Source organism: Erpetoichthys calabaricus, chromosome 7 (assembly GCF_900747795.2).
Source record: "Erpetoichthys calabaricus chromosome 7, fErpCal1.3, whole genome shotgun sequence".
Classification (NCBI taxonomy): Eukaryota; Metazoa; Chordata; class Cladistia; order Polypteriformes; family Polypteridae; genus Erpetoichthys; species Erpetoichthys calabaricus.
The window spans coordinates 192,377,827-192,404,197 of NC_041400.2; the positions used below are offsets into that span (position 1 = coordinate 192,377,827).

At 40.8% G+C, this 26,371-nt stretch overlaps 1 protein-coding gene across 1 annotated transcript in view; it reads right to left on the reverse strand.

Annotated features, from left to right (window-relative positions):
* snapc3 (small nuclear RNA activating complex, polypeptide 3) overlaps positions 1-26,371 on the reverse strand; it is a 53,739-nt gene that overhangs the window by 15,832 nt on the left and 11,536 nt on the right. The window contains exons 5-7 of the mRNA XM_028805858.2: positions 17,477-17,626; positions 6,530-6,612; positions 1,790-1,954 (exon numbers count right to left, since the gene is read on the reverse strand). Coding sequence (XP_028661691.1) covers positions 1,790-1,954; positions 6,530-6,612; positions 17,477-17,626 — 398 coding nt within the window. The remainder of the gene's footprint in view (positions 1-1,789; positions 1,955-6,529; positions 6,613-17,476; positions 17,627-26,371) is intronic.

Genomic DNA, 26,371 nt, shown 5'->3' on the forward strand with positions numbered 1-26,371 from the left:
AAACTGTCAGTTATACTACGCGCCAGGCATTCACATAACCACAGGCAAATGTGCCGGATAATTCCGGCAGTAAGGCGTCAGCAGTAAAGCTACGATGCCGGATATATCCGGCAGAAGGCGGTTAAGGGGTTAAAAATATACAAGTCAAATATATGCTTCAAATATATGCTTGGCTTTCTCTTCCGTAAAATGCCCCCCATTCATTGTTACACTAGGGGGGAATCTTTATCTCTGCCACACGTTCAAAGTTCAAGCCCTGTGTTGTATCTGATATTTATGAATGTCAACGTGCTGAGAAGAGAGGTGGTGATCTGTGAGCAGCAATATGGTTTCATGCCAGGAAAGTGTACTATAGGTGTGATGTTTGCTTTAAGAGAGATACTGTAGTAGTACAGAGAAAGTCAGAAGGAATTGCATTGCGTGTTTGTGGACTTAAGAGAAAGCGTATGACAGGGTGCCAAGAGAGGAGTCATGGTATCATATGAGGAAGTTGGGAGTAGCAGAAAAGTATCTGAGGGTGGTGCAGGATATGCATGAGGACAGTGTGTGGTAGGAATGACAGCCTGGTTCAAGGTGACAGTGGGATTACATCAAGGATCGACTCTGAGCCCTTTCCTGTTCGTAATGGTGATGGACAGGCTGACAGATGAGGTCAGATCGGAGTCTCTGTGGACTATGATGTTCACGGATGACATTGTGATTTGTAATGAGAGTAGGGGGCAGGTTGAGATGAAACTGGAGAGGTGGAGGTATGTGGTAGATAGAAGGGGAACAAATGTCAGTAGAAGTAAGAAGGACTAGCTATGCGTGAATGAGAGGGAAGCTGGTGCAAGAAGCAGAGGTGGTGAAAGTAGACAAATTTAAATACTTGGGTTCAACAGTCCACAGTAACAGAGAGTGGGGCAGAGAGGTGAAGAAGAGAGTGCAGGCAGGGTGGACTGGGTGGAGAAGAGTGGCAGGAGTGACTTGTGACTGAAGACTAACTGCAAGAGTGAAAGGAAAGGTCTATAAAACCATAGTGAGATCAGCTATGTTATATGGTTTGGAGAGGGTGGCACTGATGAAAAGACAGGAGGCAGAGTTAAAGATGTTAAGATTTTCATTTGGAGTAACGAGGGTAGACAGGATTAGGAATGAGTACATTAGAGGGACAACACAGGTATGACAGTATTGTGACCAAATGAGAGAGGCTAGATTGAGATGATTTGGGTACGTGCAGAGGAGAGAAGAGGGCTACATCAGGAAAAGAATGTTGAAGATGAAACTGACAGCTAAGAGGAAGGCCAAAGAGGAGGTTTATGGATGTGATGAGGGAGGACGTGGCAGAAAATGATGTGAAAGACAGGGATAGATGGAGACGGACTGATCTGCTGTGGCGACCCCTAAATGGAAGCAACTAAAAGAAGAAGTTGGAAAATTACTTCATGGATATGTCAGCGTTTTGAAGACGTTCTTATTGTTAGTATTTATATATCTCATATTCTATAATGGAGGTACTTCTTAAAAAGCAACTGAATTGGATTTCTGTTTTTGCCGTGGAATCAAAAGGTTTTAAGTAAAATTTCACCGGGATTGTCATTGAATATACAAATTCTTCTATCATTACATTCCCTCGTCAATTACTAGTTTACCTGTAAACCTGTCGAGTCCAAGGCTGTAGGAAGGTAGTGTTAGATACTGACAAAGCTAGGAGCGCGACGTACAGTATGAATAAATCAAACCCACCTCTAGTATAAACGTCTTCAGTTAACTAAGACGGTCTCTTGATTAATGCACACCACAGGCATACCTGATGTCTGTAAAGATGACTACATGCTCACAGTCCCCCTGATGACAGTACAGGTAAGGATAGCCAACTTTAATCTTCAGGTTGCAGAATGTGGTGTTTTCCATTCTGGCTGTCTGGAACTTTTCATAGCCTCTTTCATTTGACTTTGTCCAGTCTATGATGGTCCTGAAAGAAAACAGAGGAACGAATGTCAATATAAATCAATATCCATCCACCCTATTTCTTAACCTGCTTACCCAGGGAAGGGTCGTGGGGCATCTGGAGCCTCTCTCAACAATCGTCAGGTAGGATCAACACCTAGACAAGAAGGCCAGTCCATCGCATGGTGAACACACACAAGACGGACTCATTTAGCATCACCACTTCACCCACCTTTGGACTGTGGATGGAAACCACAGAACACCCAGAGAAAACCCACTAGGACACAGGGGAGAAAATATAAGCTCCACGCAGGAAGCACCTGGGACATGAACCCCAGATTCCTTATGTGCCACCCATAAATCAACATACCATACATACTTGCGTTTAAGTCTGGTCTCGAAACCCAAAAAATCGATCATAAAAATCAGGCCCCGACTTATACATCCGTTCAAAAATACATTATTTTTTTTATTTTTTTTTAACATCTTCTTGCCTCCTCCAATCTCGCATCAGTTTCTCAGACACATCGAATTTTGCTGAAGTAGCGCAGTTACCAATTTCTTTCGCCACTTCAACGACTTTTAATTTAAAACCAGCTTCATATTTTCTTCTGATCGAACGCTCCATCATAGATAAGGGATGCTCTTACGATAAAGGTGTATGAGGGTGTGAGATACGAAAAACACTGAAGAGTGCAAATGTCACTTCGGAATAGTTTGGGTATTACCGTGTGGTCACGTAGGCACAATACATAGACAAAAAAAGGCAGTGTGCTCTGTGGTTCCTCTCTCAGGTGGGTGTTAGCATATCATAATCTCTTGGACCAATAGTGTGAGTTTTCTGAATACAACTGACATTATGAAATACCGGAAATTATACGGTAAAATCAAGCCCCAACTTATCTGCGGGAGAACATAAACGAGAGTATATAAGGTATACTGTAAATATATACTCATTGTGCATTTCCCCTTGGGATTAATAAAGTATCTATCTTATCTATCTATCTATCTATCTATCTATTTTCTCATTTCTTCCAAGTATGCTTTTTAAGTGCCTTTGTCAAAAAGGCTGAGGCAATGGTTGATGATATCCTACATCGCACACTGGCTGACCATATCATCGATGTAAATAAAAATTGATGATTGGTTCCAAACATTTGAAGAAGTTTCCCCCAAGTAACCAAAATGCAGCCATCACATTTTTTTTTGTAAATCTCTGCACCTCACAAGAAAGCTTTTAATTAGAAAGCGTGTGAGACTCTTCTGTGTGCATCATGGCCCCCATTCTTTTTTTTGCCTCTCAAGGAGGGATAAAGGGACAGAGTAGCTAATAAAGTGACAGGGGATTATCGGCCAACTTAATCCATACACAGACATTCATTTGGAGAATTTGCCGTTAATCACTAACTCAGCGAGTAAAGGTGACTTTTCCCTTTCTTGATGAGTTATGTTTTTTTTTTTTTTTGTAGCTTTATGTAACAAGACTGTGAAACCGGGGGGTCATGGGGGGTTCAGGCCACCTGGTCTCGGGCTATTTTTAACCATATATTAGTGATGAGCCAACAATATGAGCAAAAATGAATTTGTTTCCCTTCGTAATCATGATTGTTATGTGCTCAGTTAAATTTGTACCATTGAGAGAGGAGGAATGGCACAAATCAGAGAGTCACACACAAAGTCTGAATGGGGAGAGAGCAGGTATATTAATGGCACTGCGCCACTGCGGTGCCCACAGACTCAGAGTGCTTATAGTTTCTTCCTCTTTCCAATGCTCTTTAGGTAGTTCACTGTCCTTAAAATGACCTTACTGTTGTTGTTCTGAGGCTGGTCATCTGTATTATGAAATGGCTGCTCATAATGTCGGTCACTGCTCTCCAGGCTAATGCAACTTATCAGTGACTTTACATTTATTTTCTTTTTGCTTGCATGCAAGACAAGAAAAGGCAAACTCTGTGCTAGCAAGCCATGATGAAACATAGTGAAGTACTGCTTTTTTCTACAGGGTGAGCCACATTTAAAACGTTTATTCTACAAAAACACTACAAGATAAAATCAATTTCATTACAACACGAGAAAAAAATACTGTGGAACCTCGGTTTGCGAGTAACTTGGTTTATGAGTGTTTTGCAAGATGAGCTAAAATTTTTAATAAATTTTGACTTGATAAACGAGCGAGGTCTTGCAATACGAGTAGTACAGTGGAACCTCGGTTCACGAACGTCTTGGTACACGTACAACTCGGTTTACGACCACACACTTGGTATACGAACAAGCCAGTTTCCCTTTCGGTTTGTGCACGCCGATGGTTTCTGCACGAGTTGCATTGTTCTCGGTCAGACGTGAGTGCTTGCACATGCATGCGTGCTTTCACTGTTAACTCTTTGTGCTCTATTTCATTTCCCTTCCGGTTTGTACGCGCCGATTACTGTATTTAAGCACGTGTTCGGCCTCTCCTTATTCATTGTTCTCAGTCAGACGTGCGTGCTTTACCTGTTAACTCTTTGTGCTCTACAGTATTTCGTGTGCTTTTGCAGTTAACCATGGCTTCTAAGCAAGTGAAGAGTGGTGAGAAGAAAGTGTTGCAATGTTACTTTTCTTCAGCGATCGGATTGTAAGGCTATAGCGCGAACTGCTGCAATGTTACAGAAAGAGAGGGGGATCGCGTGCTGCTGAGAGCGAGCGAGCCTGCGCATGCAGCTGAGCAGGGAGCCTGGGTGTTTGTGTCAGTGTTATTCAATGTTTTTACATTAGTTTACTATTACACTGTGCATTCTATGGTGTAATTAACTATAGTTGTGCTTAAAAATCTTTAAAAATATATATTTACACACAGTTTGTATGGTCTGGAACGGATTAATTGTATTTACATACAATCCTATGGGGGAAATTGCTTTGGTTCACGACCAAATCGGTTTATGACCAGAGGTTTGGAACAAATTATGGTCGTGAACCGAGGTTCCACTGTATACGCTTTGTCTGCTGAGCGTCAGGTGATCACAACTGAGCTGATGGTTCTTCTCTCTCGCTGCGGGATTGTGGGCAATCATCTCCTATTCTCCGTCTGAGTCAGTGTGCCTCACTTATATAGTCAACATCCGTACAAATGTATACTGTTTACTACAGAATTGTGACTGTGTGTGTGTGCGTTGTGACATGCGAGTCCTCGTCTTGCACCCCAAAACACGAAGCTGAGTCTGAGTACTTTAGCAACACCAGCTTTATTCAGCTTGAAACAGCAACAGCGCGGTTATTTATTGTAGCGGGATCTGCCACTCTCCTATACACAGACACAGCAGTCAGGCAGGGTCGTGGCCAAGTAGTACTGTGCCGTGCGCATTTATAATGTTCCTTGTATCACCCATCGATGGCAGGCGCTTATAGCATGTCCGCGATCTTTTTGGATTCGCTTTTACAGCGACCTGCTACAGCGCAGGGAGACTGCGATTACTTTGGGACGCTCTTCTGCATGTCGTCCCGTTGGGTGGAATCCCACCAGAGTTTAGAAACTTACACCAGCCATGATTCTTTTCAAAGGTAAAGTGCAGGTTAATTTGTTTTATGTATTTTTACTTTATATTTTGTATTAATCATTTTTATATGAATAGTTTTGCATTGTGGAACGAATCATCCGAGTTTCCATTATTTCTTATAGGGAAATTCACTTTGATATTCGAGTGCTTTGGACTGCGAGCATGTTTCCGGAATGAATTCTGCTCGCAAACTGAGGTTCCACTGTAGATTTTTTTTCATTGTGTTTTAAAAATGAAGTCTTCAAGGTGGTGGCCATCATTAGCGATACACTCTTCCAGACAATTTCTTAACGCTCGCATGACTCGTTCAGCCATTTCAAGGGGAACAGCGGCGATTTTGTGGTGAAACAGCATCCTTGGGGGCTTGAAGGTTTTGAGGTTGGTGTGTGTATACCTTCGACTTGAGAAAATCCCACTAGAAGAAATCGCACTGAGCGAGATCAGACAAACATGAAGGCCACACGACATCGCCACGCAGGGGAGACCAGCTTCCCTGGAAACATCTCTTATATGGATCTCCGCGCCGTATGAGCTGTTGCTCCATCCTGTTGAAACCAGGCACCCACCACATCCATTTCTTCCAGTTCTCTAGCATTTCAATGTAACGTTCTGAAGTGACGGCGACCGTTGCTCCCACCTTCTTAAAAACGTAAGGGCCTACGATGCCAGATTCTGCAATGGTGCAACAAACTAACACGTGTGCTCACTCTGCAAGGGTCTGTGATAAAGTCCAAGAGGGTTGGTGTCAGCCCAATACCGAATTTTACTCCTCAACCCAAGGACACTTGGAATACGTGACCAAGAAGTGTGGTGGAGAGTGGGACATTAGGGACCTCCAAATCTCAACTTGATGTTATTTTGGGCAGTTTAGGTGAAAAAGATAAATGAGCTTGCTGGGATGAATGGCCTGTTCTCGTCTCGTTCTAACAGGCAGAACACCCTGGCTGGAACTGTTATGTCCTCAACTTGTAAGTCACCATGGGCAAATGTGCAGTAATGTTATTAACGCACAGGCTCAGGTCAGAGTGTCTCATGCTATAAAACCAAAAAATCACCTCAGTTGTACTTACTTGCTGAGATCCCTACACTCCGGAAATCTCATATCGCTGTAGAAGACTCCGTCAAAGTAAAAGAAAGCCGATTTGAAATGGTCCTGGCAAATGAAAGCACACAAAGATTAAAAGTCAACAATACAAATAATTTATAAAATGTCAAAATTATCCAGTCATCAATGGTCACACAACAAGCTACCTTCATTTTGTGTACCTCCTTTCTACAATGAACACCTCTGTATCTGTAGAATGGCATGGAGTGATCACTTCAACAACAACAACATTTATTGCTATTGCACGTTTTCATACTAATGATGTCGCTCAAAAGTGCTTTACAGGATGAATAAATATAAAAATAAGATTAGGCAATACTAAATAACAAAGAATAAAGTAAGGTCTGATGGCCAGGAGGACAGAAAAAACAAACAAAAAAAAAATCTGCAGGGGTTCTGAGGCTACGAGACCACCTGACCAGATCCACTGGGCAATCTCCCTAATATAAAAGATCTCAATCAGTCCTTATGGTTTTCAGGCTTCGCATGGAAGAATTAGATGATGATGGTCATTTGGACCTCTGGCCTTCAATCCATCAATGGAGGGAGTGCATGGTGCTCTGATCAGGTGGTGGTGGAGCAGATCACCACCACAGAAAAGGAAAAAAGGAACTGCAGAGAAAGAAGGGGTTAGTATGGATTGTGGAGCCATGGAAAAAAAAGATAAATGTATATACAGAATATTAGGGTTTACACTAAAATGAAGCTATGAGAAAGGCATGTTAAAATAATGAGTTTCTTCTTCTGTCTTAAAAACTCCTACAAATTAGGCATTATTCACTGTGTGATTGTACTTCTCTTCAGTGTTTTACTTATTTCATTACATTTTAAAGACATGTTAAACTTGTATATTCAGTCAGATTTTTACTTGTATGAATTTTCCTAGTCTCATTTTTTTATAATTGTAATTACTACATCCTTGTTAGATCATTAAGTAATGAGTTTTCAGCAGTTTTTTTTAAAGTGCTCCACTGTATTAGCCTGGCAAATTTCTGTCGGTCAGCTATTCCAGATTTGAGGTGCACAACAGCAGAAGGCCACCTCACCACTTCGTTTAAGTTTAGCTCTTGGAATTCTAAGCAGACCCTCATTTGAAGATCTGAGGTTACGATTTGGAGTGTAAGGTGTCAGACATTCTGAGATATCAGGATGGAACAGATTATTGAAGGCTTTGTGAACCGTAAGCAGAATTTTAATGTCAATTTTAAATGACACGGGTAACCAGTGTAACGACGTTAAGACTGGTGTGATGTTTCTTTTACTAGTCAAGATTCTGGCAGCTGCATTCTGCTGTAGCAGTGCCACTATAAGTTAAAACTGCATCTCCCAGCAGTCCCTGCAGCGGCTCTGATTGGTCTTCTGTCTGGGGTGCAGGGGTTGTTGGGATCAAAGGTGGTCAGAGTGGCTCTTAAAAGGAGGGCCGGTGTCCAAAGATAACGAGAGTGTTTTTTTTTTTGTAATCTGTGTTCCGTATACCTGTCTGTCTGCCTGCCTTCCTTCGGTTGGGTTAACCGTACTTAGTTGTTGTGTCCTGGGTGATTTCATTGTTGGGGTCTGGATTGTCTTCTGTCTACCTGTGTGCTGAGGACTGTTTGTGGATTCATGGCCTTCCCTCAAGAAAAGGAGCGCCCCCGAACCGTCCACCCATCTTCACCATTTCAGGGACTACTGGTAGGACTGTCTTTTCATTCCCTTTCAAAGTACAGATCTCTCTGGACTTACTACAGTTAGGTCCATAAATATTTGGACAGAGACAACTTTTTTCTCATTTTGGTTCTGTACATTACCACAATGAATTTTAAATGAAACAACTCAGATGCAGTTGAAGTGCAGACTTTCAGCTTTAATTCAGTGGGGTGAACAAAACAATTGCATAAAAATGGGAGGCAACTAAAGCATTTTGTGAACACAATCCCTTCATTTCAGGGGCTCAAAAGTAATTGGACAAATTAAATAACTGGAAATCAAATGTTCATTTCTAATACTTGGTTGAAAACCCTTTGCTGACAATGACAGCCTGAAGTCTTGAACTCATGGACATCACCAGATGTTGGGTTTCCTCCTTTTTTAATGCTCTGCCAGGCCTTTACTGCAGCGGCTTTCAGTTGCTGTTTGTTTGTGGGCCTTTCTGTCTGAAGTTTAGTCTTCAACAAGTGAAATGCCTGCTCAATTGGGTTAAGATCAGGTGACTGACTTGGCCATTCTAGAATTTTCCACTTCTTTGCTTTAATAAACTCCTGGGTTGCTTTGGCTGTATGTTTTGGGTCATTGTCCATCTGTATCATGAAACGCCACCCAATCAATTTGACTGCTGTATTTAGCTGGATTTGAGCAGACAGTATGTCTCTGAACACCTCAGAATTCATTCGACTGCTTCTGTCCTGTGTCACATCATCAACAAAACACTAGTGTCCCAGTGCCACTGGCAGCCATGCACGCCCAAGCCATCACACTGTCTCTACCGTGTTTTACAGATGATGTGGTATGCTTTGGATAATGAGCTGTTCCACACCTTCTCCATCCTTTTTTCTTGCCATCATTCTGGTAGAGGTTGATCTTGGTTTCATCTGTCTAAAGAATGTTTTTCCAGAACTGTGCTGGCTTTTTTAGATGTTTTTTAGCAAAGTCCAATCTAGCCTTTCTATTCTTGAGGCTTATGAGTGGCTTGCACCTTGCAGTGCACCCTCTGTATTTACTTTCATGCAGTCTTCTCTTTATGGTAGACTTGGATATCGATACGCCCGCCTACCCCCTGGAGAGTGTTGTTCACTTGGTTGGCTGTTGTGAAGGGGTTTCTCTTCACCATGGGAATGATTCTGCGATCATCCACCACTGTGGTCTTCAGTGGACGTCCAGGTCTTTTTGCGCTGCCGAGTTCACCAGTGCTTGCTTTCTTTCTCAGGATGTACCAAACTGTAGATTTTGCCACTCGTAATATTGGAGCAATTTCTCAGATGGGTTTTTTCTGTTTTCGCAGCTTAAGGATGGCTTCTTTCACCTGCATGGAGAGCTCCTTTGACCGCATGTTGTCTGTTCACAGCAAAATCTTCCACATGCAAGCACCACACCTCAAATCAACTCCAGGCCTTTTATCTGCTTAACTGATAATGACATAACGACGGACTTGCCCACACCTGCCCATGAAATAGCCTTTGAGTCAATTGTCCAATTACTTTTGAGCCCCTGAAATGAAGGGATTGCGTTCAAAAAATGCTTTAGTTGCCTCACATTTTTATGTAATCATTTTGTTCACCCCACTGAATTAACGCTGAAAGTCTGCACTTCAACTGCATCTGAGTTGTTTCATTTAAAATTCATTGTGGTAATGTACAGAACCAAAATGAGAAAAAAGTTGTCTCTGTCCAAATATTTATGGACCTAACTGTATCTTCATCATTTCATTACATCTGGTGCTGTTTTCCATGGACTTTGCTGTGGGGGGTTGTTTGTGGTTTAACGTAATATCACCATAGGGGTACAGGGGTGGTTTTATTGTTTTCATTTAATTTCATTATATTCTTTAATTGTTGTTTGATTCCAGTATGCATTATTTTGTCTCTGTTTGTGAGTGTGTGCAGGTCCGGCCAAGGCTGGGAGCATCCCTGGGGTCTCCTGTATAAAAATAAATACATCCCCGTCTTCTCGACAGTGTGAATCTTAGTGGCACCGGACCGCTACACTGCACTCGTTTTTTTGGGTGGTCCTGAGAGGTGTGCTTTACAGTAATCTAGCCGACTGAAAACAAAAGCGTGAACTCATTTTTCGGCACCTTGCAAAGTTATAAGAGGTCTAACTTTTGCTATATGTATTAAGTGATATATCAATATCAGGTGAATCAACCAGGAAACTGGACCAAGGGTCTACAAAGCTGCTCTCCCTGCAAGGTCTACCAACTACTGTCACCTGAATTGTATGAGCACTTAGCACAAAGTAGAAACTGTCCCCAAAGGGAGGGAAAATAAAGTACGAGTCTCACTGAAATGTTTCAGTAATTGGCCCTGACAAAAGGAAAGATGTAAAGAATTGACTGATTAACATCAATCAATCCATTGCTCTTTCCCACAGCGGTAATCTTAGGAGGTTTTCTGTGTCAACTGGGAGGGTCATTTCACCAATTCCAGTGTTTTCACCAAGGCAAAACATTACGGACTAATGAAACCATAATTCTGAGGCAATAACAATGCAAGAAAACCGCTGGCTGTTATACGCACTGATTACAGGGCCTGCTCGGGGTGCAGAAGGAAATCAGGCCACAGGTTCAGCTCCTAGAGGTAGCACCAAAATGGCAACACCTACACTGTACTAGGCGGAGTGGAGGCTCTGAGGCTAGAGATCTGCACTGGCAATCGGAAGGTTGCCAGTTCAAATCCTGTTAATGCCAAAAGGGACTCTGCTCTGTTGGGCCCTTAACCTGCAATTGCCGAGTGCTTTGAGTAGTGAGAAAAGCGCTATATAAATGTAAAGAATTATTATTATTATTATTACTACCAAGAGGTGGCAAGATGACAGAACAGCAGGGCAAAGGACAGAGGACAGGTCAGAAAATGGAAAGAGAATCTTGTACATGCAGAAGTCAAAACCATAAAGTCAATCCTATAATTAATCCAAACATAATGTTAATCAGAAATCATAGTTCGAAAAAAAGTCACAAGATCATTTGCCTTTAAATCAAAACCTAAAATGAAAGAACATTTATAATTCAAAAGCTTGAATGGTGATTGCTGCAGGCTGCCGGGTTATCTATCATCATACTAATGACATCTCCAGAAGGGACTTCCATGACTAAGCATTGTGGCAACAGATTTCATAAAATGGTGACCTCCTCATAACGGAAGCAAAATGGCACTGAAGTAATTTTCAAATCACACAATAATTTTAATAAATGTGGATATTCACAAAACATCCACAATGCATTGTCAGCAAAGACTACAGAAGAGTCTCCCTTGTTCAAAGTGTTAAGGGGCTGCTTCTGAGTGTCTCTGCAACCTTAGCATCAGGGCTGGCCACTGGCAGTTACTAAAGTGCAGACAAGAATAGATCCTAGAGCAGAGGTCTCCAACACGTCGCTCGTAAGCTACCAGTACCTCGCAACCCCTTTCCAAGTTGCTCACCAAAGGGTTAATGAATCCTACATAAATCTGAATTGATTATTCAAATTAGGGGTGGGCAATCTTTCCAAAAAATCATATCATGATCCTTTTAACACAAAATCACAATCCACAATCTGAATTGCAATCTATCTTTTCAATGTGGCAGACACTTAAGAGAATGACTCTAACTCATCAAGACCTAAGTAACACTTTATTTTAAATATCAAACAAAGTTGAATTCAATTATTCTCTCGTTCGCTAGCTAAGCAGAGTTAAGGAACTCACCCCGAAGCTGGCGAGCGAGTGAGGAAGGCCCCTCTCCTCAGCCTGCTGCGTGTTTCTCAGATTCACACAAATAAATCGGTACCGCAAGTGAACTGTGATACGTAGCGAAATGAGAGAAGTCGCAAAATCAACCGGAATGTTCAAGCAAATTATAGAAAAAAACTCGATTTAAAAACGTGAAGTAGTTCTCTCATGAAAAGCGAACAGACAGATATTGGATTTTATTTATTATACATTAGTAAACCTTGAAAATAATGTGCAGTTTAAGACTCAACAGCATTCTCAGCATTTCTGGAGCTTAGCAGAGCCAGATAACTCTAAGAATCTTCACCAAGCAGCTCTGAAAATGTCTGCTTTGTTTGGGTCTCCATACCTTTGTGAGTCTGACATGAACGTCATGAAGTCAAAGTTCAGAACAAGACTGACAGACGAACATTTAAATGAGTCCATCAGAGTGAACCTCAGTGGCTCCACTCCACCGTACACCTCAGTGCCAGTCATCTGACTAACTCAAAAACACATCAGACATGCGACTGGACCTGTGAATAAAGTGACACAGTGACATGGAACATAATGATAAATGAATAAGTCATATCTGTGGATTTGGAATTGCATTCATGTTTTAATTAAATAGTGTGAGACACACTAGAAAATGCATACAGACATACAAAATGCACTTGCAGGTGAACTCAATATTTTGTGTGATGTTTTAATGCAAAATGTGAGTTGTGGACACCAACATTTTGTAAATGTTCAGGCAAAACAAGCGTATTCAGTTTGTTTGGGTTGAAATAAGCTGTAAGAATAAATGTTAGAAAACATGTGGAGCTCTCGGCCATTTAGTTTTGTAAAAGTAGCTCTCAGGGGAGCCCTGGTCCTAAAGTGCGTCTCATCCACGTCATGACAAAACACTACCATATTACGGATTTTCCTTTTGTTATTATAACCGAGTTGAAAATTGCTGCTTTAACTCTTTGAACCTGCCAGGCCAGTTTTCAGGCCAGCCACATAGCTTTGTATACCCGGTAGGCTGGTATAACGTCCCGCAAACCTATTGTCATAACCCTGATGGCCTGTACATAGCAGTTATGCTACAATGTTACACTACTTTACTCTGTAAAACTTGCAGCCCACTACCACAGAGGTGTATTCTCAAAGAGGCCGCTACCCCTCTCTGCCATCATAACACGGCTGGCCAGAGTACAGGCCCTCGTTATATTAGACTACACCCATAGTGTATACCCGCTGTCTACTAATGCTTTTACACTATTTACACAAGTTACGCACGCTGCGGTTTTTCTTAGCTGTTGGTCAGTTCTGTTTTTTTCTCATAGGTTTACAAAGGAAAGCAAAGCAGAGAATTCACTCAAGTTCTATATGCGCAAAGCATAGAATTATTCAACTAAAAATTATATATCGAGCTCATCTGTCTCACTTAAAACTGTCCAAAATGTTTACAGGGCAAGATCCAACCTGCGAACACTGCAACCAAGCTCCTGCCTCACTGGGTCACATGTTCTGGGTCTGCACCAAATGAACATCATTTTGGACCAAAATTTTTAAGTGCCTTTCAGACAGCCTTGGGGTCACAATCCCTCCTAACCCATTAACAGCTGTGTTCGGTGTTCTTCCAGATGGACTTGAATTGGAGAAGGACAAGCAAACGGTGATTGCATTCACTACACTTTTGGCACGCAGACTTATTTTGTTAAATTGGAAGAATCCAAATTCTCCTCTGATAAGTCAGTGGGAAACCGATGTTTTATATTATTTGAAATTGGAAAAAATCAAATTCTCAGTTAGAGGATCTGTACAAAATTTTTTCAAAACCTGACAGGATTTAATCAATATTATTTTAGAATAAGAGAAATAACTATTACCACATTTAATTCCCTTCTCCATCTCTTATTTACATAGATATTTACTTCTCCCTTTCTTTTGTTTAGTGTTGCCTTATTAAAAAGCCCTAAGCAATTTTCCTTTAGCTAAGCTCTCCTTCTCAGGGGTGGGGTTTGATTTGTCTTCAATTTTGTTGGGTTATAAATTGATCTATTTGTATGGAATGATTACAATGAAAATTAATAAAATAAAAATATTAAAAAAAAAAAAAGGTTTACAAAGGAAAACGGAAAGGATTTCCGTTGTACTTTAGCATGGGAGCAACTCAAAACAACAGATGTGTAATGTGTGCAGGCACAGAGAGCTGTCACCCTTCTGCTCCATGTGAGGTTTCTTTCCTCCCTGAACTCTCTTTAGGGCGTCTGTGTTACGGTGAAACAGGCGTATCACCCCAGTCAGAGTCCCCGAGGGAGTTTGGGTGCTAGATGCCAGAAGCAAGGGAAAGAGGAGACGCTGATTGGAAGACAGTGAAAATCACGTGAAGTGTCCTTGTGCATTGTTTCTGGCGCTAAAAACTGTTTTGAAGCGGATCACTCAAAAGTGTAGTTTTAGCATTTGGCCCTTAAAACAAACGGTAGATAATGATGAAAACTACGAGACTGAAAGTGATACAGTTTGTTCTGTAGTATCAATCTGTTGTTATGACATTGTGGCTTATCATCATATTATCATCATATAATAAAATGTTGCTTTCATAAATCAAAATACAGGTCAAATTTTGTTTCAACGATATTTATTACAACAAAGTATTTTTTTCGGTCCCGACAGTTTCGGTTTATAAAAATCTCGTTACAACGAAAAACATTCAGCAGATACTTTCATTACAACGAAGTGCCCAAGAGACCTTGAAAAGCCTGAATGAATCCTCCACAGAGACAGTTAGTTCTGTGCTCGCAGCTCAGTTGTGCACAATGATCCCCGAATGGAAACATTGTAAATTTTTCTCTTTCTTCGAACTTTCCTTGTACTGTTTTTTTTTTTTTGCTGTGTTTGTTTCCTGTGGTTTTCAGTGATACCTTTTTACTTATTGCACGTCAACATTTGTAAAACATCCATTGGAACTGAACTTGTTGTCACCCTCCTATAGAAATGGCAGACACGAGAAAAATGACGACAATCGCACTTTAGCACTCCATTCCGAGGAGGAAAAAAAAATCTGTCAAAATTCAGGGCTAGAGGATGGTAATCAGCTGTGAACGGCGACAAAACTAACTTTTCTGTTTTAGTCGGACTCTCTTTGCTAGAATGAAAGTTAGCTTTGTTGATTTGACCTCGATTCCCATGAGTAGCGAAAAGGAAACGGCCTCTAAAATGGCACCAACATCCAGTGAGAGATCAAGGCGAATGGACAAAACAAAATACCACGTGGACGATGTTTTGTGTATTATTGCTGAATCGGACTTGTCAGACTCTGATTTTGATGCAAGTGATCTAGAGATGAAGATCGGAAACGAGACACTGGTATGAGCTGAACAGTCCCCGGCTGATCGTGGTGCTGAATACGTTTGTGTAGCTGATGCGCTTATGGCAATGTCCGCCTGGGAGGACCGCCACTTACAATGACAAGAGCCCAGACTCTGGAATGACCTACCGAAATTAATCAGGTCAGCTGACTCCATGAATTCTTTTAAAAAAACAACTCAAAACTCATCTGTTCAGGAAGGCTTTTAGCTCTACTTGACTTTATTACCCTTCTCTCAGTTTACTTCTCTGTCAAGATGCTAATGTAACCTGTGTGTGTGTGCGAGACCATCAATTATGTTGTCTGGTTTTTTTTTTCAGAATTCACTGTCTTAATCTTCTTTATTTATTTATCTGGTTTGTACAATGCTATATACTGTATCCGCTGCCGTTCTTTATTATATTCTGTAAGTGCCTTGAGCATGGGAAAGGCGCTACATAAATAAAATGTATTATTATTATTAAGAGGTGTAAACCAGATCGCGTTGCAGTGCGGTTACCCACCGCATGAAGACAGCCAGGTAGCCAGCTCGCTGCGCATTCCTGCTGGCCACTGAGGTGCCCCGTGCAGTCGGCAGAAACCGCAAATAGGCGGCAACAGCAGCCACAGCACACCGCGACCAACGTTTCATGTTTGTTTATGTGTGAAACCATTGCTTTGTGTGCTTTTCAGAAAACTGAGTTTTTTGGAAAAAATATTCAGTCCTCAAATAGTTACTCAACCAAGATCCCTGCTTGAAAGAACCATCCCAAAATCAGCTGCATTAGGATCACAAATCACAATTTTCTTATATAATGCGCTACCGTGGCTGTTCATTTGTCTATCCAGGATTTTAAATCACCTGTAGCTCGGAAAACCGCTTGACCTATTGACCTGAAATTTGGTACACAGATACTACGTGACCTCTACTGTCCACTTTCAAGGTGATGATTTTTATTTTACTTTATTGTAGAATTAACTCTCAGCAAGGCGGCCATGCTGCGCATGCGTACAGGCGCCGTTCTCATCCCTACCACCTTCGCCATCACTTCCCCTACCTCTTCATATCTTAAATCATTCTCAAGGCAGTTTGAAGACTTAAGTGCCAGCTTAAGTGAAAAATTAAAGAAAACGTATTAAGTAATTGCAACACAAACACTGACTTAATCAGTTTTTAACGTGAAAAGATGCCGATGAAAGAAGAGAAGAAGCGGGCCGCTAGGGTGGAGAAAAGAAGAGATGCTCAGGAAGCAGTATGGAAAATAAAAATGTATGTATTAGCATAAATAGACATAAAAGTAATTAACAGCTTCCATAAAATTCAATTAAATTTAGTGTAAATTAGATATGTCAAGCAAACAGTTTAATAAAGGCGTTAGTCATATTTAATTTTTAGTTAAGCTCAAAGCAAAACCACTAATATGGGGTAACTTGGAAAGATAGAGCAGGAAAAGAATGACGTACAGAAACTACCCGAGGATAAAGAAGGGGGAACAAGGAGAACACCTGCTGTTTGAAGGCCAGGAAGCAAAGAATGATACTAATGACGAAATGCAGAAAATATTGGTGGCCATGAAAAGCCTGCGAGAAGCCAGCTGGAGTAGTGAGTCAGAATAGACAGCAAAGGCATTGTTTCAAACGAGGTCAAGATGATAAGAAATGATTATATAAACTGTGACTTTTGGCCTGTTCGGGGCTCAGCTCAGTTTGGCTTAATTGGGTTGAGTCTGCGTTGTTTATTGCAATAAATCTAATTACTCTGTTTGCCTATCCTTTGACTCCTAGAGCCTTCATTTAAAGTGAGAATCTTCAGCATATATTTCGTTTCCACAGCAGCAAGCGCATCAACCTAAACGTACAGAGAAAGAGGATTAAAACTATAAGTCAAATGGATTCACTGCACGTTATCATTATGGTTATTAAATAGTTTTCAATCTGGTGGCAGGGATTTACTTCATGATGAAAGTTCATATTATGAACAATGTATGATATTCATCTTGGGATGTGATGTAAATATGCAATTTTTTTTTTCCAGTTTGTCTGACCCCATACCCGCACCCCGTCCCCATTCCTAAATGTCAAACACCGGCCCCAGTTTCTGGGTTTGAGGACTATCCAAGACGATCCATGTCAAGGCCACAAATACTAACAACATTCACCATCAGTGCTGTTTACCTAAAGTAACAGACAGACATACCTTACTGATGTGCTCGGGCGCAAGGTCAGGAGTATTGCTGAATTCGCCAGTAATCTGATAGTCACTCTGGCAGCAAATTGCATCTCGAAGTTGGGTAAGCTTTTGACTGCCCAGTATCATCACTGTCTGATGTGGCTTTACCCTTTTCCTCTGGAAGAAACAAAAAAGAAAGAAAAGTTATCAGCTGGCCCTTACCTAGAAAACAAAACAAAGTAAAACATCGAATATTATAAAGAGTTTTGAAAAGAAAAGGCAATCGTGTTGAGACCAGGAACTCTCTATAAGAAGCTACTATAAACTACTCAGCTAAGTAACGTATTATAATTACCCAAAGCTCTGTGCAGGAGCATGAGAGACTTTTTCATATTTTAGTAGTAAATGTTACATAATGTAGGCATAAACTATAGAACGTGTGAAGCCTGATTTTCAAAGATCAAATAAACACTTTCACAAAACGTTCAAGAACGATGCAACAGCTTCCTTGGCGTAGCACTAAGATTTGCTGTCTCAGAGCGCAGCAGGCTTGCCGTGCCTCAGAGATCAGAGTTCGATTCCCCGCTGGGGCGAAAGTTAATGAGATTGTTATATTTTCATGTGGGATGCTCTTTGTAAAATATTTTTAACAATTCAGACTGCAATTAACATGAACAAGTGTCCTTATAACTGTTCTTATTTTTAAGTTCTGTAAGACACACACTGTCAGACAGACCACTGAATAATGCATAGATAGATAGATAGATAGATAGATAGATAGATAGATAGATAGATAGATAGATAGATAGATAGATAGATAGATAGATAGATAGATAGATAGATAGATAGATAGATAGATAGATAGATAGATAGAGGCAGTGAGAGTACATTCACATGTGAAAGACACTAGATAAATGGATAGATAGGGAAGACACTTATATAATAGGTAGACAGAGAAGGCACTAGACAGATACATAACAGTATTAGCTATATAGTAGTTTCGTTTTATATATAATGTACAGCATATGTATTTTACAACTCAGAGAATTGTCAAAAAGAAATACAATAAATCATATATCAATCAACACACGCTGCAAGCGGGCAGTGAGAGTGGAGATAAAGACGCTAGATAGATTGTATACAACAGACAAAAATAGCGACCACTTGATAACAGTATTAGCTATTACAATTTACTTAAGAAAAAAGAAAAAAAAAAGAAAAAACGCCCCAGCACGCAGAAAGCAGACGCTTGCAGGCAGGCAGAGCGGCGAAGGTTAAAAAGAAAAAAAAATATCACTTTCTCCCCAGAGGGGAATTGAACTCGGGTCTCTGAGGCACGGCATGATGACAATGATGGCAAGCTGTTGCATTGTTCTTGAACCTTTTGTGAAAGTGTTTATTTGATCTTTGGAAATCAGGCTTCATACGTTACATAGTTTATGCCTACATTTTGTAACATTACTAAAATATGAAAAAGTTTCTGTTTTAACAATGTGTTTACATAGATTATTGTAGAAATGGAATACACATAAAATGCATGTGTTCCAAATAACTATCTATTATTTCCACTCTAAAACTCCAGCAGTTCAATCACTCCCAGATAATCAAACAAGGCATGAGCTGGGAAAACTTAGTGAACGTTCTGCGACGGTGGGTGATGGAATAGCCGGCTGCTTGCTGCTCGTCTTAATCAGCACATTTAGAAGACAAAAGATGCTGCCGGAGAGGTGAGAACGGTTTAGAGTTTTTTCGTAGACTCTGGTAATTCTACTGTTAATACAATCAATAGAAAATTTAAGAATTAAAGCTCCTCTGGGGGTTTTTTCTGCCCATTGCTATCAGGCAATTCAATGCTTCCATCTGATATACTCATTAAGTTTATTTTTATTTATCGACTGGCTGAATTATTTGTCCCCTGAGTCAGTATTCGTTTTTTTAATGTTTCAGCTGCTGTATGCATCTGAAATTCCTCATGGGATTAATAAAGTTTTATCTAATGTAATATTTCTTACATTACACTATGTATATTCCAAAAAAAAAAAACTGTCAAATATTTCATTTGGTAATTTTTTAAATTATGACCCCTTGTCGAATGACTTACAAGAACATTTACACATTTTTCCCCTTTAACGCTTCTGATCACATTATGCTACTCCACAATCGCATTCATTCACAACCGTATGCTGCGCAACATCGATTTGGTCAGCTTTACAGAAAAGGTCACCCCAGCATTAAAACTGTAAAGATTTATTCAGCAGAAAATGTGTGACTGCTCTGACAGAGGCATTCTTCACTAACCTATGCAGTGCGCTCAGACACTTTATTCAAACCATGTCTGAGTTGTCACTTTAAAAATGGTCACCTCCACTCTTCCTACAATGTTTAAAATGATCAGCATTTACTTTAATAGTTGACAAGCATCTCAAAAGGTGTACAGTCGCAGCCAAATGTTTTTAGAAAGTCCAAAAGCAGCTTCAGTCAACCATCCTTGAACAGTTTGGTGTCCAACAATGCCTTTTCTGGCATGGTGGAACACCGGGCCATAAGGCAAACGTGAGAACTAAGTGGCTTGGGGAACAAAACATCGAAATTTTGGGTCCATGGCCAGGAAACTCCCCAGACCTTAATCCCATTGAGAACTTGTAGTCAATCCTCAAGAGGTGGGTGGACAAACAAAAACCCACCAATTCTGACAAACTCCAAGCATCAATTCTGCAAGAATGGGCAGCTGCCATCAGTCAGGATTTGGCCAAGAAGTTGGACAGCCTGCCAGGGTGAATTGCAGAGGTCTTGAAAAAGAAAGAAGGGCCAACACTGCAAATACTGAGTCTTTGCATAAACTTCATGGAATTGTCAATAAACGCCTTTGAAGCACACGACATGTTTGTAATTCTACTTCAGTATACCATAGAAACATCTGACAAAAAGATCTAAAAACACGGAAGCAGCAAACTTTGTGAAAAACAAAACTTTTGGCCACAACTGTGCATCTTCAGCTATGAAGAGGATGAAAAATGGAAAGGCCATTGGTCCAGATGACACACCTGTGGAAGCATGAATGTGTTTAGGAGAGATGGCAGTGGAGTTTTTAACCAGTTTGTTTAATGGAATCTTGGAAAATGAGAGGATGCCTGAGGAGTGGAGCAGAAGTGTACTGGTGACGATATTTAAGAATAAGGGGGATGTGTAGGACTACAATAACTACAGGGGAATAAAATTGATGAGCCACAGCATGAAGTTATGGGAAAGAGTAGTGGAAGCTCAGTTAAGAAGGGAGGTGATGATTAGTGAGCAGCAGTGTGGTTTCATGACAGGAAAGAGCACCACGGATGCAATGTTTGCTCTGAGGATGTTGATGGAGAAGTAGAGAGAAAGCCAGAAGGAGTTGTACTGCGTCTTTGTGGACCTGTAGAAAGCATAAGACACGGTGCCTTGAGAGGAGCTGTGGTATTGTACGAGGAAGTTGGGAGTGGCAGAGAAGTATGTGAGAACAGTACAGGATATGTACGAGGGAAGTGTGACCATGGTGAGGAGTCTGCAGTAGGAGAGACGGCGGTAGGATTACATCAGGGATCGGCTCTGAGCCCTTTCTTATTTGTAATGGTGATGAACAGGTTGACAGACGAGATTAGACAGGCGTCCCCTTGGACTGTGATGTTTGCTGATGACATTGTGATCTGTAGAGATAGTAGGGAGTAGGTTGAGGAGACCCTGGCGAGGTGGAGATATGCTCTAGAGAGGAGAGGAATGAAGGTCAGTAGGAACAAGACAGAATACATGTGTGTGAATGAGAGGAAGGTCGGTGGAATGGAGAAGATACAGGGAGTAGAGTTGGCAAAGGTGGATGAGTAGGGGTGGGCGGTATGACCAAAATTCTATATCACGGTATTTTTCTAAATTATCCCGGTTTCACGGTATTCAACGGTATTTTTTTCCCCATGCATGAGTGGATGTTAACCACATTTTCCACTGCAATTACTGCAGTAGACTGGCTAAGAATAACCTGTTAGACTGTTATGAGAATTGTACATTGTATAAAAAAACATTTTAATGTGCACACAACTATTAATACAGGTCTGCATGGCCCCATAAAGTGATAGTTTTCAAGGGGGTGACACTAATGAAGAGAAGGAATCACATTGCATGACAGTTGCAGTCAAAATATAGAACCTTTTTATTGAACAAATTTTGCAAAAACTTAAAACTATGATTTTGACAACATATTTTCAACCATCCAAAGAGGCATTTAGACTTAGTAAAATATCCAGAGGTGCTTGTCAAAACTTGTATTGCACTGAACATGTCTTAGAAAAGTAATAAATAGTACATATTTTTTGTGAACCAACTACACTTTGTTAATGTTAACTATCTCTGTCCACTGACACGTTAAAGTGACTTTTTCAACAACTTTACCATCAATAAACTGCATAATATTTAAACTAATAAATAATAACAATAAAATAAATAACAGTATTATTACTGATAGCTGCACTATTACTTCAAGACTTCAAGCCCAGGTGCATTACACAGTATTCACCAAATTAAAATAAAATAAAACAAGTACAACTTTGTGATGACATCCTTACCAACTGTACCATCATTTAGGCAAACTGCATTAATATGGACCTTGCTTCAAGCTAAGCTATATACATAAATAAAATAACTGCAACTTGCATTTACTGTATAATGCTATTTGTGGTATAGCCCTACGGAAGTGCATTAGGGCCACGGTGAAGAAAAAAAAAAAATACAGTAAAGAGAGAAGAAAAAAAACAAACTACCGGTATATGTCAAGAATAAAGTCGACATGCTGACTTTATTCTCGATATTTCCACTTTAATTTTGACACTTATGTCAAGATTAAAGTCAACATTTCCACTTTATTTTCATAGTTTACTTCAAAATTAAAGTAGAATGTCATAAACTAAACTTCATCCTAAAATCAATGTTTAATTTACTTGATTTTCTCAAACCCCGTCATAAGTTAATGCAGCACATTAAATGCTTTGTGTTGTGTTCCCCGACCCAGTTGTTAATCACTATGCTTCTTAAACTGACTTCCTATGCACTAAGAGGAGGCAGCAATCATCGCACAGAATCCATTCATTTCATGGTATTCCTGCTCTCTAAAAATTTAGAATGCTAAGATAAATACTTGATATCATTTTCATGATGAAATGCATTAAAGCAGGTATTAAAAAAGCACGGTAGGGAGGCGGTAGTGCTGCTCCCTGGCAGTAAGGGGTCCCCAGGTGTAAGTTCAGTGTAGAGACCTTTATGGCAGGTGTGACGAGGCTCCAAAAAACTGGATGTATGAATAGCTATCGCACAGGTTTAACTTAAATATTGTGTAAATGTTGTTTTTTTTGATCTGGTGGTCGGAGACACGAACACAGAATTCAATGCATGTTCTTCTGAGCGGGCTTTCTTTATTGCACGCGTGCTGTCTCTATCTGACATACCAAAACCCCAGTTCCTATCCATCCTTTTTCTTTCTCCACATAACCAATCACCACACGATAAACGTCTTTGTGAAATTAAAACTAGTTATAAACTTTAAAAAATATCTTCGTTTTACATGTTTAATTATGCCATCCATTCAGAGTTGCGCCCATCGAAGGATGAATACAAGCAAAACATACACTAGCAGGGTCAATATAGCACAACAAAACCCCACATCCTACATGACTTTGAAAGGAAACTGAAGCGCTGAGTAAACCCACCAGAAAAACATGCAAATGCAAGGCAGGCACGCCGCCGTGCCCCCATATGATTAATGCATGCTTTAATGCATTTCACCATGAAAATTATATCAAGTATTTATCTTAGCATTCTAAATGTTCAGAGAACAGGAAGATCATGAAGTGAATGGATTCTGTGTGGTGATTGCTGCCGGCGCCTCCTCCTAGTGCAAGAAGAAGTCAGTTTAAGAATCACTTAACACAAAACATTTAATGTGCTATATAACTTATGACGGGGTTTGAAAACATGTCGTCACACTATTACACAGTACCCAGGTACATTACACTGTATTGAAAACAAATAAAACAAGTACAACTTGGCTTGCAGTATTATCCAATAGTATAGAAACAGTATTTACACATCTGACCTTTTAAAACTAAAGTATCTCCAGGCTCTCTGTCCATTTTCACCACGCAGCATTCCTATGCTACCGCCCACTATTTGGTGGTGTAGCAGTGAAAAAAGAGCCCTAGTGCAACAAATCTGTGTTTAGTGGTGTAGCAGTGAAAAAGGTCCCCACTTGCGCCACGTTCCGAACGTCGTTTAGGCAATTTAAACCGGTGTTGCGGTATAAGAAAAATCCATATCATAAAAATAATAAAAAACGGTTTTCGGTATGAACTGGTATACCACCCAGCACTATGGATGAGTTTAAATATTTGGGATTAACAGTACAGAGTAATGGGGATTGTGAAAGAGAAGTGAAAAAGAAGAGTGCAGGCAGGATGGAATGGGTGGAGAAGAGTGTCAGGAGTGATTTGTGACAGACGGGTATCAGCAAGAGTGAAAGGGAAGGTCTACAGGACGATAGTGAGACCAACTATGTTATATGGGCTGGAGACGGTGGCACTGACCAGAAAGAAGGAGACAGAGCTGGAGGTGGCAGAGTTAAAGATGTTAAGATTTGCATTGGGTGTGACTAGGATGGACAGGAATAGAAATGAGGACATTAGAGAGTCGGTTCAGGTTGGACAGTTAGAAGACAAAGTCAGAGAGGCGAGATTGCGTTGGTTTGGACATGTGCAGAGGAGAGATGCTGAGTGTATTGGGAGAAGGATGCTAAGGATAGAGCTGACAGGGAAGAGGAAAAGATGAAGGCCTAAGAGAAGGTTTATGAATGTGGTGAGAGAGGAAATGCAGTTGATGAGTGTAACAGAACAAGATGCAGAGGACAGGAAGAGATGGAGAAGATGATCTGCTGTGGCAACCCCTAACGGGAGCACTCAAAAAATGAAGAAGTACATGAGAGGAAAAAAAAACAAAAAACTGGTTCCCCAAAACAGCATCAAAGAGATACTCCATTAAACAGCTATGACAATTTATTTCTTGTACAGCCCAAAATTACACAAGGAGTGGCTCTGATGGGCATTCATAGGCCCTGTTTATGACAGACCCCAGCCCTGACTGCCTAAGACGAAAAAAAATCTATAGGGAAAAAAATATGGAAGAAATCTTAGGAAAGGTAATTCAGAGATAGAGAGAGAAAGAGAGAGTGAGTCAGAGAGGTGCTAGGCGTGCAACAGGTGTCAAAAATGGGTTAAATACAACACACAAAATGGAACACAAGTGATCCTTTATGTCAGGGGCGAGCAATGTTGGTCCAGGTTATTCTGGCCTCTAATTGGCTAACTACTATTGGCGCAAAAATGGCAGCCATCGCATCATCCGGGTGGATGCTGCACATTAGAGGTAGCTGAAGTGGCTCCCCACTCACTATGTAGCAACCGCACAATACGAATACGCGATTCCTACACTTCACCACCCGTACAGGGGGTGGACGATGTTTGAATGTATAAGAGCACAACCATATTCGGTCCTCATCCCCTCTAGCCACGATCCCCTTCTTAACAATTTGTAGCAATAAAACACAACAGGAAATGGAACAGAAAAAATATATTAAAAGGTGCTGCTACATAAACTTAACCGGTGCTTGAGTGCTCCTAAGTGAACCCCTTCCCCAGACGCCCTCCCTGGCGCCCCGTATACTAACCCCCGGTTTGACACAGACAAAAGAAAAATAAATAATGAGAAAAAACTGTTCTTTGATACGTTTAGTTTCACTGAGTCCAAAGATATAGAAAGCACGAAATCCTGGAAGCAGGAAACACAACAGGACGGCTTCTCTGCGGACTATCACGAAACGAAATTCAGGAATCCGACTCACCAGACGGGAGCACCCGGAGAACACCAGACCCTGGCCTCTTCTCGGGGATTCGTCCTTAAAATATTTCTTCGGGCTGGCCACCCATGAAAAACAGACGTCCCTGGGCGAAGTAAAATCCTGAACAGTTCTAGAGCGTAGATAGTCGCTGCGATGCCTTGAAAATTGTGTCTTTGTTTCTTCCTCCTTACTTTCTCCTTACTGTCTTTTTTTTTTTTCCGCCATTCCCCATAAAAAGAGAAAGTTTCCCGCCGAAAATCCTTGCCTCTCTCGGTGGTCATGGCAACCAATACGCCGGCATCAGGCAGCTGGAGAGTGTACTCGGGCGGGATCCTCCCAGAACGGGACGTCACCAATGGTGCCTGAAGGGCTATTTAAAACACCCTCCCAGTCAACATTAAGAAGTGACGGACAATTCAGAAGGCTAACCCGACTGTCCATTATGTAGCCTTGCTACAACTATGTAAAGCACTATATAAATGTAAAGAATTATTATTATTAATTATTATTGAATAGTAGGTGGCTTCGCCCCCTGCTCGCTTCGCTCTCCAACCTCCCGGCCTGCGCTACTCTCAAGCCACTTCATGACTCTGCCGCTCGCATATGTGGATTTCACTTTCACCAAACAACAAATCTTTTTAATTCTCGCACATACGCCTCTTCATTAGGAAGAAACACTACTTTTCCCTGATGGCAACATGAATTAGACGATCTACAAGTCTCCGACTTAAAGTTTAAATCCAAACAATATGTTCAATCTCTTCTTACTGTTCCATTATTTCACTGAGTGATAATTTCCGTTTGTTTGTGCTAATGCGATCTTTACTATCATTTTTTTGAGACTTTCGAATTTTAGTACTTTCATTATCTCTAACCTGCTCTGCATGTGTGTCACACCAACATTTTTGAACCTCTTTACGACGTTCTACTTTGTCATCTACTCTTTGTCTTTTATTTCCGGCCCCAGCGTGGTTAAATCTCTTGGCACAAAGTCTCGTCTTGTGGGACTTGAAAGTATC